Genomic DNA, 18196 nt, shown 5'->3' on the forward strand with positions numbered 1-18196 from the left:
ACACATCTTTCTATGTGAGAGTGTGCTTTTAATTCTCTATTCAACTACCATGTCAAAAGCTTCGTTAATTTGGTTGTTAATAATTGTTGTTAATAAGTAATCTATGCATGCAGGAATACTGTGTCTTTTTTTATTATGAGCCTGCTTATCCCTTTCTTTTTTTATGGGGTGTAATATCAGCTCTGAATAACTGACCGGCTCCTGCTGCTCTCTCTGTAGAATCCATTCAGTCCAGCACTACTAGTTTGGGAAGAAAAGGGAAGAAAGGCTTCCTTGGTGTCTTCCAGTTCAGCAGGAGGAAATCCAAGGTAAGACTCCAGGTTGTTATGGCTGTTTGCAATGTAACAAACTAACCTTGAGCTGTGCATGTTGTTCGCACTGAGTCAAAGTAAATGCATGGACGAACAGTTGAATGCAGCATGTTCGCTGTGCCTTCTATTTACAGATAGAGACAACTGGAAACATGGACGACAGTGATGATTATAGAATTCAAAATAGAGGCACACAGTCCAGTGTAAGTATGACTAACACATCTGACACTGTGAAAGCCAAGCAGGAATTGTGTTGTGACCTAATTTTAACTAATCAGTGAAGATTTGAATCATGTGCTACACAGAATAAAAGGAAAATGCATAAAATATAGTACAAACCAGTACCAACAGCAGGGAGTACAAACGCTTGTTTGTGATGGACTTTAGTACCACTGACATAATTCTGATGTAACGTCTATTATCTATCTGTACCTCAGACTGAATTTCTTATCGTTCTTATTCCGATTTCTTATGTAACATACTTCTTGGCTGGTCACCAACGTTGTGTACTAGTACACAAAAACTGTAAGTGTGTTGATCGGTTAAGATAATGTGAAATATGGAAGGCTGAATATGAGGGAATTCTTCAGAGAAAAGGCCACTGTTGCTCCTGTCCCATCTGTTGTGGTAGTGTGTGCTGATCTCCTCCAGAGGGCAGCAGCTTCCAGAAGAATTAGTCAGCAGGCTATTAAAGCTCTGTTCATCACAGCCCCAAAGAGGACTACTTACAGTGTTCCTTGGAGTTCTACCCCCAGATTATCCTTCCCTTATCATACCTACTAAAACATTAAGTACACTAGTGAAAACGAATACATCCCGGCACTAAATTCTCTTCATGACCATTATAATGTTCAGTTTATCTTGCGGCATAAGAAAGGTGGTAATTCAACTGTATGATCATTTTGAAGGAACACGTACTGGTCCAATACCGTACAAATCAAATGTACTACAAACTACAGATTCCAAAATGAAGTTGAATCAACAGCTCTGGTGCAGGACTAAATGGTAGCTAAATGGTTGCTAGGGTATCTAATAAACTGGCAGTTGCGTGTGTGGTCACATTAGCAGGATAAGTGGAAATTGTTTTATATAGCGGTGTATATACAGCACTTATAGTCAAAGTACATGACTGAGTGTACAGTCTGTGTTCTTGGCCATTCAAGGACACAGAATGTTCCGGATACATGTTATGTGACTGTTGATGACTAGGAAGTTCACAACAAACCGTGTGGGCTGATTTGGGGGGGAGCTGAACAAATCATTTATAAATAGTAGGAATGCAGTATATGTGTAGTAACTATTATATGTGTTGGCTGCTAAAGCCAACTTGCAAATAAGATCCACTGATGCCAGTGGCTGATATTTATATGCTGCGTGTGGCAGTTTTGATGGTAGTGATTATTTGCTGACTTGGACAACCCTTGTTATGTCTGTATTTACTCTTATTTGGTCAATTATGTCTTCTCTAATCCCTCGTATTGTTAATTTATCTCAAAAGGTTATATAATGGTGGCCTAATAAATTTGTATGACAGATTTATGCTCATTTAAAGTTAGACGATACAGATATTTTTCTATAATAAAGATTTTTTTTCCATGGCACAGAAGGATTAATTTATAACAATAGTACTAAATAAACAAACAATCTGAAATTAAGAAAGGACAGTGGTGACAGCTACTGAGCCACTTGTTAATGTAAACATATACCTCTGCCCAGAATTTCCTGATAGTTGCAAATATTTCTAAATATATCTCTTTTTTAACTTTTGATTATGATAAACAATGGCAACTTAATGTAGAGGGTTATACTCTATAATAGTACACCCTGCAACCACTCCAGTGAAGACCAGACGCACATTTAGATGCTGCATTAGGCAGCTCTCCACCTGTTATAGCCATAACTTAATCAATTTGGCATTTGATTCTGTTAGCTTGAGAAACAGTGCCTGGCTCCCTCTGGTTCACTTCACTGTTCCACTAAGCTCAAAGCCTCTGGTCCGACTCCACCCTCCTGGCTCTTTGTTCTCTGTACTTTCTCCAACACTGAGCTTTGTCAACATTGTCATCTTCTTCATCCAGATCTAACCTCTCATTCCTTTTCTTTTTAGTGATTCCCTAAGCAACGGGGCATGATTTAAATTTAAGGACTGTTATCGCAAAAACACAATGCATTATGTTGTACGTAACATTTCAGAATATATTTATATAATTAAAATGTACCTAAAACAGCAGGAGTGGGGTCACAGCTGTATCCCTGTTTCCAGTGGGCTTTAATGCAGCTGGGCTTTTTCTCTCTGATATGATTGTTTTCTCAGCCAGGGACTCTTATCAGACCACACACATGCATTTGCACACACAAGAAAACGCATGCACACATAGACACACAGTACTATCAGCACAAAGGCATCAGATTACTCTACCTTGGCTACATTAGTACTAAAAGCCCAGCCTCTTATCTCTAATTGTTCATTAGGGGCTAAACTACCGTGTGTGTCAGTTTGTGTGCGTGTGTGTGGTCTTAACACACTAACATGGTCACAGAGCACTGGGCTGTGGCAGTGCTGATTCTACTACAAATGTACTAAAAACAAAACGTATATCATTCAATACAGTTATTCATTCATTTTTAAACTATTTATCAGTCCTAACTATACTAGAGTGTGCAGAAAGGTGGAAATGGAAGCAGGATAAATTGCACATCTCATTTCAATTTCTGATCTGGGGTGACAACCAGATGGCTGTTTCACCAAAAAAAAAAAAAAAAAAGAAAAATGTCAGAGCACATTACTACTTTGATCTTGACACCAGAAAGTGTCATAATCCCAGGATGTTTTTTTTTTTTTTTTTTTTTTTTTTTTACTGAATTAGACTCTGTCATCTCGTCAACTTCAAGCCCTCGCTTAGAAGTCACTAAATGCGGGAATTTCAGAGATAAAGTAGCTGAAACCAAAGCTAGGGTTTCAGAATTGTCATTCCAACTCCTCTGGAAATATTTTAAATTTAAATTGCCGTAGTCCAGCGGTCTTCAACATTTTTCAGGCCGTTTCCACCCCAAACTGATGGAGAGGTTAAGTAGGGAACCCTAACCTGCTATATGTGTTCTGTAGTAAACTCGGCCTAGTGGTGTTAATAAATGTACATTATCATTTTGCATTCAATATTAAGCTAATCAAATATTCCTTGTTTTCTTATTTCAAACATGCACAACAGTAGGTGGGAGTCACGCAACTGCAGTAAACATAAACATACCTGATATAAACATACATATATAGCTTCTCTTCTGCTAATATTGCAGCATGCGTCTGAGATACTTGGGGACTGAATAGGTTCTCAGCCAATTGCTGGGAACCTGACAGAGTCGGCGTGTAATATGTGGCCTTGTGATTGGCTCAGCAGCGATAGGGGCGGAGTCTACTGTGTGCAGGACAGGTCTCAGCTACTGTGGCGCTCTGTGTCAAACGGTGCGCTGCTGAGGCAGCTCCTGTATCGCTGAATGAGTGAAGTGATCACTAGAAGACGACATATTCTGCCTTATCCCTTTACTGAAATAAGTTGGATTCATGTTATTGTGTATTTCAAGAAATTTAAATTTGTGGGGGGAAAAAAAAAAGTCTAATCAACCAAAGATTTTGCGACCCCGCTGCAGTACCCACGAACCCCCTGTTGAAGACCTATGCATTAGCCTCATCACGCTACCAAAATGATATCACAGTTCCATAATTACCTTCTTCTGATTCTTACTATACAATTCTACTAACTATTTAAAAAAAAAAAAGTTTTCAGGGATATTTTTGGCTTTAAAAAAACAGAATTGAGAACCATCCTGCATGTGTGTCGCATATTTGATGCTGTAGGATTCTCCTCTGTGCTAAAGTAAGACTTTCACCGTGACATGTTTGATAGCCGTGTTATTTGTTGGTTGTTTAATATATAATTTGCATGTGTGGTTTGTAGTGGAATAAGACATCCGCGCACTGAAGGGCATTCCCTGGAGATGCAGTATGTAAGCCATGATCGTAGTCATGCGGAGGCTGCTTTTATGTTATTCACTTTGTAATTATGAATGCATTGTGAGCTTGGGTTCCCCCTAAAGTGCTCCAGTACATCTTGTTCTATTTTCCTCTCGCGCTGTTATGACAGATTCCAGATTGTTTACCGGGGTGAAGAAGTGGAAGAGAGCAGGTGAAAAAGTCAGGCGGAGTTGATGTGTATTTTCCACTTTGAACATTATATTTTTGTTGAGGATTGCAGATGGAAATCACATCAGTTCTCTTTTCCGACATTTCTTTTTCTTTTTTTTTTTTGTTCTGTCAGCCTCTGTCTGCCATCTGCCCCTCACCCCCCTTCTCTGCTCTTACTCTTGACAGTAAATGAATATGTCAGTCACATAGTGAACAACTGTTTAAATATCACAGAACCGATTTGTAGTAAATATTTTGTATCGTCGTTTTACAGCTGCACTTTAAAACACTGTGTTAAGACATGCGATGTTTGGGCTTGGTTATCACTAATAGCTCTAAAACCTTTAAACTCGGGTAAGGAGATAAAGGCAGCATGCTATAACCGTCCCATTTATTGTATCCATCTTATTTTGTATTTCACTATTTTGTTCAAAACAAAAAGAATTACTCCTTTGCTCTTGTATGGAGGGCAGCAAGTTTCCCCCCTCAAGGGATTTTGTATTTTTCTTTTTTGAAGGCAATGTGCTGTTCCCATCCCTCCCCGCTGCGATATGTTCCAACTTCAGAGATTCTAAAGACCAGAACTTTATGTTCCTTTTTGGCCTGCTTTTTTCTCGTGTCCAGGCATTGTCTGAACTCATCAATTAGTCTGTTTTAAAACACGTTTCTTTTCTTCGATCGCGGGGGTGTGAGCTGTGGTTCGGTTCCCCCCGTTGTGCCAAGGCCCTGTACCAAGCTGAGCCACGGGAAGGTTTAGATTTTCAGGAGCACTTTGGACTCTCTTTGATCAGATATCAAAAACATTTCTCGTTTCAGTGCTTTAGTCCGGAGCAGCCAGCCTTTGAAAATGCGGTTACACATTCAGCTTGATCAAATAAATGTTGCGATAATTGTTATGACTGCAAAATGGACTGTATCTTCATAAATGTGCCCAGCGTGTTTGTATAGTACTGTATATGCATATGTTTTTAACTATTTTTTTAAGATTGTACTTTAAACTTAATCCAAACTTAATCCATCCCTTTGAACCCTCTACATCTACATCATTTTTTCCATCATAATTTGTTTCAAATTAAGCTTCACCTACACGGATCAAGAGTATGACCACCTTCCTAATATTGTGTAGGTTGCCCTTGTGTCTGCAGTTGTGACTCATCAGATAAGGACATGGGCCTTTTTAGGGTGTCCTGTAGTGTCTGGCAACACAATGTTGTAGTGAAGGCCTTTGGGTCATTATACCTTAAATATATATTTGTCAGTCTGAGTAGTCTCCCTTTCATTCCTCATTCTACCCGCAGGCTATGTCCACAGTGTCAGGGGTCTCCAGCATAGAGGACCGGCCCACTACCTTGGGCCAGTCTCAGTCGGTCACGACTCTTCCCAGGATGTCTCCCAAGGCTGACAGTAAGAAGAAGAGGGCTCCAGCACCACCTGGCACCATGACACCAGGCATTGGACACGCCACCTACGAGAGCTATCAGGTAATGTGATAACAGGGAAATAATTTGGGGATTTTACAGAGATTTAAACACTGAAGCATTGTCTACGTCCAGTATGTCAAAGCAATAATTCACACTAATCTTACAGAGGTAATGCAAAGTCTGCCATGTATATGAAAATCCATACACAAATGAACTATGCTTATAGTATGCATTTCATGTGCACAAAAAAAAAGTTTAATCGGGATTATAATGGATTAATATGACACAAACCTGAAAAGGTCCTAATCCTTTAAAATGTTCAACACCCTCAGCTTTCATGACCAGCCTGAAAGATTACATCTAAAAGCTGCAATCTCTCCGCCGCAGCCTTTCCTTTGGGTGTTTTGGCCTGGAAGTTAAAAGTGACCTGCGTTGCCTACATTAGAACAACAGCTCCCTGCAGTCTCATTATAGTGTTATGATGGCATGCTGGGAAATGTTGTTTAGCAACCAGCATCCTTCCTCCCTCCCTCCATCTCATAATAGGTTTTGTTTATTTCAAGGAGCTGGTGTTCTCGAAGGATGTTATCGTAATTTTGTTCTCAGCAAAACACGGAAAATTGTGTCATCTTTAGGTTAATTAACTGAAATGAACAGAGCACGGGGGCAGAAAACAATTCATGTTTCATGGTGAAAAATTGAGGAAAGCACTTACGCTACAAAATGCGTGAATCCATTTTCACTTCAGTGTATCTCTAATTAGATCTGTAGGTCTTAGTTTGTAATTGTAGATTAACAGTTATTTAGCTACCAGTGGATTCTCTGGGAACGTATAAATATGACATAATTTTCAGCACTTAAATTCTGAATGTTTAATTTCTTTAAACAACAAAAATAACAGATGTTTGAAATGTTATGCATCCAATATAAGGCTACTTCAAACTGCTTCTTTAACTTGTGCTGGTGGGATTGGTTATCAATCAGTCCACTCTTCAAATTAAGAATTGTGACAGACACCAAGGCTGAAATACTGTCACCCCACTGTGAGTCATAAGGGCAGACAGACAGGAGTTAAAAAGGTTATCTGAGGATGTGATCACCGTCTAATAATAGATTTCTCTGTCTTTCTCTTATGCCTTCCCTGAACTGTTACCGTGTCTGAGCACAACATGTTGTGTATGCACGTTGCAAGGTCATACTGTAGAGGACGACTCCTCAGGTTTCATTTCTCTGTTTTCTGGTGTTAACTTGTCGAGCAGAGAGATTGAGGTCAGGCTATTGATGTGTTCAGCTTGTCTTATCAAAGGTTCGGCCCCATGTCAACAAGAGACAGGGTTGTCCAAACATGTGCGCGTCTTTTAAAGTTAAAACCACAACAGCAGCTTGTTAAAAATACAACCTATATGTTGGCACGGCGTGCATGTCTAAACGTTTAGAGGATCAGCATGCTCATTGATATATTAATAAAGGGATGGAAGGTTTAATTATTAGCTGATGTTTGACAAGATGATTAGCCAATGTCAACCCAGGACGCAGCAGAAGAAGTGTGAGGTGTTCAAAGATTAGCAGCATGCTTGGCTTGAATTTGTTGAGTGAATGTGATTAAAAAGGATTTAGTTTCATGACAGTGAAGAGTTGCCATAACAGCTAGGTCTTATCAGGACAGTTTCTCAGAGGCATTGGATTTAAAGGGCTCTGCATGACTTGAATTTGTGGAACAATTGTACATGTCAAATCAAATTACATTGCAATCAGAAGTTGTACTTTTCCATTTGCATGAAATTTGCCGTTGTAGTCCCTGGAGGCAATATAAGGCTATCCTCTTATAAAGGTTCAAGCTTGAGTGAAAACAAATATCACGCCATAGCTTTTGTTTGTCAAGGAAGTGGCCCAGCTCGCCTCGCAGAATGTGCACACAAACAATTGTCAAGTGAGGTCATAGTTTTTGCTGTATTTGTTGGGTTTTGCTGACTCAGATTTGCCATCCCCTGAAGACATATTCTCAGTACGGAAGCATGCGCCACCTTATGTCTGCATGGGCAGTATGGGAACATGTGTGTTTGAGAGAGAGAAGGAATATGGGTACATGGTAGCAGGTCAACTGGGGACAGCTCTCTGATGACTGTCCTCATTATAGACCTCCCTCTGTGCCGAACAAGCTTAGGTAGTCAACTAATTATGACTTACCAGGCACAGTAATGGACACTGACATGGCAATATAAGCTTTAAGAATGATGAGATTGTTATAACGAAGCTAAATGGCTTCAAATAGGCATTGGAGAGACGGAGATCACAAAGGCCGATCATTTAAATCATAACGGTAACATAGTTGGATTAACATCAATGACAAAGTTGGGAAGATCGGAATCCCTTTACGCTTATGACCGGGGACATATTGGTCAAATCTGGGCCACATTTTAGGGAAAGATGACCAGCCAGCAGTTATTGTTATGAACCATGACTTCCCACACTTGACAAAGGAAGGACTTGACCAGACACAGGATTTCACTCGTTCTTTGATTTATTTAGACCAGTAACGAATGTACATAAAATTCAGCATTTTCCCATCACAATTTTAACTAAACACTCAATTCTTTTTTTATTTGCATGGGATCAAGTATTTAAAAGTAAATGAAACAGTACAGTAAAAATTAGGTTTAAACAGAAATACCCTATTTTTATACCTAAATATTTTAAATTTGCATTTTAACAAGGCAAAATGCTTATTACCAACTTAACCTAAAAAAAAATTCAACTTGAGCACACACATCACAATAAGGGTGGATAATATTTTGTGGAAAATAAACAAGGTCGTTGACCCAAAGAAAGTAAGCATAAGTTACATAACATAAAATTGTACCTTCTACAGACAGAACTACTCCCTTTACTCAAACATAATGTAACAAAGCCAAAGTGAGGAGACTTGAGCTTACTGGTACTGCCAGATATTGGATAGGTGGATTTCTGCTACATACAAGATTTCACTGTTTCCCTCTCATTTCCACTTACTGCTGTGATTTTTTGTAAAAGGCCGAGATTGAAAGCTGTAATTTTCAGTTAATTTTCACACATGATATCAACTTGGCCATTGAATGTGGACTGCTGGTTGACTTTCCATGTTTAAGCAGACTTTCTCCTGAGTTTGAGGTCAGTCAGACTCTTGTCTTGTCCTTATCATCAAGAGGCGCCAACTGTCTCCTCTGTTTAGAGAATGTAGTTGGAAATCTACCAAATGTGAGGAAATGTGAGAAACTACATCCTCATCATTGAATCAGCAGAGGATCATATATCGTATATTCAGAAAGAATATTAACGTAATGCTGTGACTTTGTGACTGGGAGGTGGAACTATTTGTCAGAACCCAGCCCTGGTCACAATGAGAACTTAATGACTAGATTAATTATTATCATTGTTATATTTGTAATAATCTTGGAGGCAGAGAAGTTTACGGTTTGATTTCTTCGGCTAAATTATCAACCGTCGGTTCACAAGTTTCACTCTACGAGAGGTCCACATTTGTTTTGGAACATGAGTTCAGACAAACACAACATGTTTTTATTTCAAGTACTGATAGGCTATCTTTTATTTTGATTTGAAAAGGAAGCCACGTCTCTACTGAGAGCAACTCCGAGCTCTCTGCTTCACTGCCCAGTGAAACATGGTGCTTTTGGAGTATTTGTCTTCTTGTGCACTGTTGTGTGGATGTGAAGAGTTAAAGATAAAGATTGATTATTTGAAGAAACCGAGTGACATTTCACAGAAACTCAAAGTCAAAACAATGTAAAGGTCTTTTAAGGATTCTAGATGTACATATTGGATTTGTCCAGCATACTGTAAATAATGTTGCACAGGTTTTTGGCTGCGGGGCCATGTTTCTGAAAGGGCTTACAACTTGAAATCCCGTTTGAAAGCCCCCAGGACTGCCCTCACCTTGAAGGAGGAGAACATGACTGGGTAAAAGTTCAGCCGAGGACAAGCTGCATTAAAGAGCAAGGGTGAACGAATAATAAGATTAGTGGTTGTTCGCAGGGTCTGCATGTCTTGTCATGCATAAATGTTCTAAAATACTTTACTTTTCTAGCTAAATATTGATTATTTTTTCTTTACTTTTTATTCATATTTTGCTGCTCCTATGTGTCAACTTCACTGGCATCATTGGACTGTGATCAAAAAAAATGAGAAGGCAGTTTAACATGCATCACTGACTGTACTACTCTCATTGGGGTAATAACCTGTTAATGTCCCCGTAATGCCCAGTAATTAGAGGTAATTAGAATTATATGCATGTATATAGGTCTGTCTTGTTTTTAACAGCAGTTACTTGTGAGATCTAAAACCAAGGCAGGATGAAATGGGGCAAGGGTTAAAGGAAAACACTTTGGGTAAAAGTCAAGATTCATTAATTATGTCAGTTTGTTTGCTGAGATGTGTGAAAATAACAACAATATTAACAGGAACAGTAATTCTAAATTGTCAGTTTGCTGTGTTTTATTTATGAGTTTCAGAGAATGTCGATATGGTTGCTGGACTGATCTAGCTGGGTGAGTTAGAATAGAAAGTTGGCAGGGAGGCCATCCATCAGTCATGTAATTATCTACAACAGTAGCTAACTTTAATTTGCTATTACACAAATCTTTGGTTCAGTCAGCCAGACGAAACGCAAGTTGCAACTGGATCTGTCTGAAGTAGTACTGTAGAGTCACTTCACTTTTTTTCCCTTCCTTTTGCTTTCTCGTTGGCAAGGCTTGGATTTGTTCAGGTTCAAAACTTTTAGAAAACAATCCAGTATGGAAAATAAGAAGGATGAAACATTTACCACATAGCTCTAGTGTATCGTTCCTCTTATGTAGAGGAAGAACATGTGTAGCAAAACCTACTAAACTTTTTTTTTTTCTATTAGAATTAATTAGGAACACAGCAATGTCTCTGGGGCGAAAGCAGACAGCTCTGCCTTTGTACATCTCCATTTCTTTTTGTCAGTTTGTGCTACAGCACAGCAGGTGCTCTGGCTCTAGCAGGACAATGTACATTTAAAATCCGTCTCCAACAAGGCCTTGACGTCAGTGACAAAAACATGTAGAGGTCGACAAAATTGTCAAGTCAGTTGCCCCAGCAGGATCGTGCTTAAGTGGCGACAGAAGTAAACTGTAGGCACTAAAGTGTTTCTGTTCTTATTCACTGACCTTGAAGATTGTAAAAGTGTGAGTTGGGGTCAGGACCTTGGGAACACGTCCCCCTCCCATGTGGGTTATGTAGGACAAGGTCCGTTTGCTGTTGTGGCTGTCAAAACATCTTGTGGTCCTTGGTCATCTAGTGTTTGGCATGTACATAAGGTCCCGAGTGAGTTATTAGTGGATGCAAAAGCTATATGTGATGTGGGGCTTTTCGACGGCCTGTAAGAATGACTTGTTCATCGTTACTTGCCTATTATAGCATTAACGCAACAATGTATTGTATTGTGTTGTAAAGCCCACTGCAAAATTGGGAATTATTCTTTTTTTTTTTTGTCTGCATGATCACACATCAGCTGTTTCGAAAAAACATAAAAGAGGAAAGACCAGCAAAAGGCGGTTGTGAGGTTTTAAGTTTGCTTGGATTTATGCTGGATGATTGATATGTTTTTGGCCTAGGGTAGAAGGAGTTGAGTTATATTACTAATTATATGCACGTGCAGTTTGACTCAGCACTGTCTGAAAAGATTACCTTCTGTGCAGTCAAGCATTACCTTGGTGTTAAGGACCATGACTACACTGTGGAGTGAGCTGCTCAATTCTCAACGTGTAAGAGAGAGGTTGGACTCTCCTCCACACAGGATCGCACTGACGAAGCGATTTGTATGCCCTGCGACTGCTAGACCAATGTGTCCGTGTAAGAGGAGACTCTGTTGAAAAATGCTTTGTTGCGCAGATCTAATCTATGCACTTTTTTAAAATGACTCCTTCTTTAGTGCATTTGAACACCACTGCAAATGTAGGGAGAAGGTGAAGACTTTTAGCGTGAAACTGTTTTTATTATATATGAACACGTTTTCATTGTAGCACACATGCCAACTGTCTTCCAGCCGACTGTTGGGATGTTATTGACCTCTGTGCCCTCACCGGGGTCAGATGGTACAGCTGCTGTTATCATCTCTGCTATGCACACACAAATGCATTTTTTCAATGTACTGTTGCATCTTGACATGTGCATATACAGTGCAACGTCCTCATCCTCTCGTACGTACACAAACTCCCATTTAAAATTCCACAATACCATTGTAATGTTGCCTTGCTGCAAAGCCCCTCACCCATTAAGAGCCCTTCAAAACAACTGATGAATGGTCACGCCACCAGGTTGAAGTCTCCATGGGTGGCCCTATCTGATTAACATGCTCCAACATGGGGCCCTTTGCCTCTCAAACCATAGAGTGGAAAATTAAATGGACACACCAGACTGTCTTGGATGCGCATTCCCTTTTAAAATATACCCATTAGCGCATATGTCATTAATGACGCTAAACGAGAAGAAAAGTCATAATATGTTAAAACAAAGAAGCATATTTTTAGGTTAAAATGGTTTGTTCAGTTCTCTCATACATTTAAATTTTGATACATGATGCAAAATAATTTTCTGTAGGGCTTCTCTACTTTAATAAAAGAATAACTGTACTACAGTAGAGAAAGAGAAAGGGAAAGTTTGGATGCCAAAATCACATGGTTTGGAAACAAGTTTTATTATCAGAATAATGACTGATGATGCCTCTGCATTCTTTCTTTATCACCAGAAATGAATGGAAATCTAATGACTTAAATTTTTTTTTGTAGTTGTAAGATAAACAGTCTTTAATATGCACTAAAAATACTCATACTTGTGTATATTCTTCCTTATAGTTAAATTAAAAATTAATTTAAAAATTAAAAAGTTTTGTACCATCAGTGTATTCATATACTTTTATTCTAAAATTCTGTCATCATAGATTTATTATGTGTTCTGAAGTCATGTGTGAACAAAGTCATCGAATTTTATGACAAACAAATGAAATTAACCTGAAAATAGGTCAGATGTGGCTGAAACACAATAGGAGGGTTAAGTGAACTCATCCTTCACTTCACAACTTGGCACTGATTTAATTCCAGGTTTGAGAAGCCACTTGATTCTGGGTTTGTCTTTTGGTTTGTTTTGACTTCACCTGTGTGTCATGACAAATGGCTGATAGGAGACACGGGCAAAAGTGGCCAGATCTTATGACGGCTTGCTGCAGTGTAACTGCTGCGACTTGTGTGTGTAATGTAAAACTGCAAATCCTGCAAGTACAAATACTGCACCTGAAAAAATAAAGTAAGTAAATGGTTGGATAAATATAGTTTTAACAATCGTATTACATAGTCACCTTAACTTAATCTATAGTGTGAGCTTGAATGTGGTATAATGTAGAGCCTTGAGTTTTAGCTTCAGTCTCTAAGAATCTTAAGTACATGCTGCGCTCCCAGTCATGGCGCCAATAAGCTCATGAGAGCAACACACACTTAACCCTGCAACCCTGAGCAACCCCCTAATCTATACACCCCAGCTCAGCCTGAGGTATGAGATATACTGTTCCTTCTAATGTGTGTGTGTGTGTGTGTGTGTGTGTGTGTTAGTGTGTATGTGCTCGTACAGTCACACAGAAACGTCTATGTGCGTACGCTTGTGTATTGAGGCCACAGCTCTCTTCCTTTCGTAGCAGGGCTTGACTGCAGTCTTATGTTTCACTCTGCAGGGAGCACACACAAACATACTCGCATACATGCATGCGCACACACCACAGACACACGCACATCCATTTTCATAGGCAAGCCAGTCATCCATTGCAGCCTCAACTTTGACCCACTTCCACTGGTGTGTCCGTATTCATGTATATGTGAATGCCAGAGAGGGAAAGAAGCAGGAGACCAAGGAAGAGAAAGACAACCAGTTGGGGGGCCATTTGGATTTCCATAGCATGCCATGCAGTGAGTTCATTGAGTTCACATGTGTGAACTGGGTTCGCTTGCAGTAAGGCAAGGTGGCCTGATTTCTTTCTTGTTCTGCAGCATGATGCAACACTGCATGCAGCTCTGGGCATGCCCTTTGTTTAGTTTCAGAGTGAAGAAAGGTTGAGAGCAGAAGCACGATTCTGCATTTCTTAAAAATAAGGACATCTATTTTGTTGAAGTGTCTCTTCTTCCCTTTAAGTCTTCGAAAACTCACTTAGAAAGTGATTCACAGAGTTCATAGACTTTAATTTGAGTCCAGCTACACACCTGTAAAGTTTGTATTTGAAGTGTATTTTGAGCTGTTGTGATGGTTTCAAAAATGCGTCCAGACATTGCATCATTTTGTTTATAACTGAGCTGCTAGTGGGTCACCCTCTTGAAGTCATCAGTCAGTGCGTTTAAATGCAGAGCTTAATCGAGCTATCCTTGAAATTCGACTTTCTGGCTGCAGTCCTAGTCCCAGTTAATATGAAGTGGTGAAAATCGTAATATAACTGACGGGAACATGTCCTCGTCCTCCACACTAGGTGGCGATATGTCTCTTTAAGCAGGATAATACCATGTTAACATGGCCCGCTTTCCGGTTGATCTACTACATCATATAATGAATAAGAGTCATTCACACGGCAGACCATCATTTCAAACAATAGTACGTTTTCTTTAATCTTGTACGTAATGTATGCGCTACCTCTGGTGCAGATAAGATGCACGCTGTCCCTCAGACAGTTCTTCTATCGGCTCTGTTTGCCTTCTTCTTCTGCGATCTTTCTTGGATGTTTTTGTTTCGGGGTCACACGCCAGGGTAGTTCGATTAAGGCAATAATTAGTTTTTTTTCACGTGCACGCAAACGTACTGAGTGACTTGGCATGAAGTAAATAGTCACAACAGCATTACAGTTGAATAATGGTTCATGTCCTCATTTAAAAACTAGAAATACTACCTTCAAGTACACGTCTGCATAATATTTACAATGTATTTATGGAACATCTGCATTTCTGTCACACGTTATGTCTTGTAGTTGGATAATTTAAAAGGAATGTTGGCACCCTAATGGATTTAAAAAGTCAGATGACTGCCAAAACTCCACTTGATTTAATAATACTGCAGTAAACTCTAATTTGGCCCTGACACACTGAATGTACAGGTTCATTTATAATTAAACCATACACAAACACTTGCATGCAAAGAGTCCTCATATAAATTAATTTTCTACTGTCTAATTCCTTTTTTTTTTTTTTGCTTTATTCTTTTCAGATTGGCCTCGGTTCAGAAAGCCAGCAGAGGAAAAGAAAGGCTCCAGCTCCTCCTCCTACTCCAACTTCCATTACCCAAGGCTCTGATGACCCTTCAACCTCGGCTGCTCCCAGTCCCGTTAGCCACGCTACTGAATTACCCACCCCAGCCTTACGCAGCAAGGCGGCACAGTCGACCAGGGTCTCTTCTTCTACTGTGGTAATGCAAACCGTAAAATCCGCCTCACGTGTTTACGATACCACCCCAGCCAGTTCCCCAACTCCAAGCAGCAGCACCACCGACAGTCTGGCTGTGCAGGACTCCAGCTCTGAATTCAGCCACAGTCTCGACGAGTCGGACAACGACGTCAACCAAGCAGGTTCCCAGTGCAGCTCCCTCACCAGTACCTCTGTGAGCGAGTCTGTGCCGGGTCAGCCCTCTGCAAAAAGCACGAGCAGCAGAATGAAGAAAACGGTCAGCAGCAAGGCTGCCCAAATAAATCAAGAGCAGACTTCAGACAGCAGCTCCAGGTCGAAGACTGAGTCAGCCCTAAACCTGAAGCTGGACGAAGTTGAGAACAACAGACACAGCGCAATGGGTAAATATCTATAAAATGGCCTGATATTAGATGCACGGCTCAAAAGTCTACAATCAACAATTAAAGACTTGGGCCTACACTTTAAACAAATAACAAATATCTCTTTAATAGTTCTGTCTCTCAATAGTGTTGACACAATCTATAAAATAAGAATGCAAGTAATAACCTGTCAAGACACAGGTGGCAACACTTTCATAGCTTGGCATAGCCAAAAACGTTTATTTTTCTGAATATGAACCTGGATTTGGATTTCATCATGGGGCATGTCTCAACCTATATAGAGAAAAATTTAACGGCGCTCGGGTGACGTGGGTGACTTTGTGACTGTTCTGTCCGTCACCACCTTAAAGTCCACCCAATAAATTTGATCGACATCTTCAGTTAATCAGTTGCCAACAGATTTCCAGACCAAGTTTCTGCCACAAAAAAAAGTTGTGGGCGAGAAGTAGCTCTTGCTTCCAGTCCCAAGCTTTGATATTCTGAAACGGCAGAGTAGCAACGGATATAATAGTGAATGCCAGATATGGGGTATTTAAATGATACTGAAGACACACCAGCACACGAGTGGAGCTTTAATGTGTTGCTGTTTCTCTCATATTTGATTAGACATATATAATTCTTTTTTATTAATACCTTCCATTATTTACTCTTAGAGTTTAGTTTAAACAGCTCCTATATCATGGAAATAAACTTGACTGTTGATCATTGAGCTCTTGACAGCGTTGGTAAACACATTGTCAGTTTAAGAAGTGAAACAGTAAGAAGTTGCCTGTAGAGGTTTTCTACTTCTTAACAAGTGTAGAGCCCACCTGTCACACTTCAGCAATGTCTTAAACTTAAACTGTCACGAGTGACATACTGTATATACAGTGCTGAAAGACAAGCTGTGTGTGTGAGTGTAGGTCATGGCTGAAGGGCAAGAACGAGAAGAGCAGGTTTTCATCATGGATTAGGAGACAATACGGTCCTTGTCTCTCCCTCTCACTTATCAATCCCTCTCGTTCTTTTGCTTGTTTTTTTTTATACCTCTGTCTCTTTCTCTTTCCCTATCCCTCTCTTTATTTCTGCCTTTCATATGCATGCACCCACTCACACAAACTCTGCCAAACTTCAAAGCTGGCAGATGCAAAGGCAGACAGATCCGTCACAGATTTAAACAGGATCTACTTGAACTTCAGCTGGCCTCATATTGATCTTTATATAACCTAGATCTTTCTCTGTAGCAAAGTGAGATTGCAGCAGGCGGTTGTCGTGTCTTGACAGGGGCATAGATGAGAGAGCTCTAGACCTCAAAAGGGATGAGAAAGGTGAAAGTTTCAGAATGAAGTTGGGAGAATGGAGCATGGGAAGGTTTTGACAGAGATGACAGGGTAGCGATGTAGAAACAGGGGGGCTAGAAGGGTTTAGGGAGAGATGGGTGATGGACAGGAAGATGAAAGCAGCACAAAGGATGAAGTATGAGGAGGTTAGTATGTTTGGATGGGTCATTAATAAATTTATAGTCCTAGCTACTTTTCTCTTTCTCCGTCCTGACACTCTGCATCTCTGCATACATTTGCATACGCTTAAGTCAGATGTATGTATCTTTAGATGTGTGTTTATCTCGTCCCTCCTATCCTCTCTTCTCTGCATCCATCCAGCCGGCCTTAGGCAGTCGGGTCCTTCCATATGAACTGGGTTCTGCTCAAGTTTTCTGCCTTACGTGACATTGAACAATTCTTACGTGCAGCCTGACGCTACTGCACTTGCTTTATATGAGCAGAATATACTTGGCAGCAAATGGCTTGTATACACGTTAGGACTAGACGGCTGCACCCTGTATGTACAGTATGGGGTGGTTCCCCTGTGCTTGTAAAGGCAGAGATGGCAATGTAAAACTAGATATGATCATTAACTGAAATTTAATAAATGTGTAAACTGGTGCAACTACACAATATTAACAAACTCAGTTTTTATTTAGTTTTATACTGGGTTATGGTGTTTGATATAAGGTTACATTTTTGATGTTGTACAGTGGAGGCTTAACGTGTGTGCCATTCTAATGTAAGCATAGGTGTTTTATTATATGTGTTGGGCAGTAATTTGGTTGGCTTGATGAAAACAGAGCAGGTTAAAACTAACAGTGATATAATATTTTTGAGACTGTCTCATGTTATTTAAATGACTGACTGCAAGACCTCAGGGCAGCCCAGTGCAGCATGTGAGCTTTTATATTCCCTTCTTTATGAGAAGCAAGTGTGGGCACAGCAGCAATAATATGAGTGAGAAAAAAAAAATACAAACAGTTAAATGGATTAGCAGGTTCACCTTGGCTGTGTTTGTGTGCGTTATGCAGTGTCAAGGTTATTCTGGCGTAGTTTATCGTCTCGGTCCTGTGTGCTGTTTCAGTTCCTTCCAGTTGCCAACAATAAAGGGATAAAGTGACACACGTCAGCACCTGCTGACATAGGCACAGCAC

The 18196-nt window shown here is 40.0% G+C and overlaps 1 protein-coding gene across 6 annotated transcripts in view; it reads left to right on the forward strand.

Moving 5' to 3' along the window:
• Window positions 1-18196, forward strand: part of cobl (cordon-bleu WH2 repeat protein) — a 49303-nt gene that overhangs the window by 17919 nt on the left and 13188 nt on the right. For 4 of the 6 annotated variants that reach the window (XM_047598319.1, XM_047598321.1, XM_047598324.1 and 1 more), the window contains 4 exons: window positions 220-308; window positions 446-514; window positions 5790-5972; window positions 15162-15738. In XM_047598319.1, the coding sequence (XP_047454275.1) occupies window positions 220-308; window positions 446-514; window positions 5790-5972; window positions 15162-15738 (918 nt within the window). The remainder of the gene's footprint in view (window positions 1-219; window positions 309-445; window positions 515-5789; window positions 5973-15161; window positions 15739-18196) is intronic. The other 2 variants (XM_047598322.1, XM_047598323.1) reach the window with 1 other exon arrangement.

Source organism: Mugil cephalus, chromosome 11 (genome assembly GCF_022458985.1).
Source record: "Mugil cephalus isolate CIBA_MC_2020 chromosome 11, CIBA_Mcephalus_1.1, whole genome shotgun sequence".
In the NCBI taxonomy this organism is placed as follows: Eukaryota; Metazoa; Chordata; class Actinopteri; order Mugiliformes; family Mugilidae; genus Mugil; species Mugil cephalus.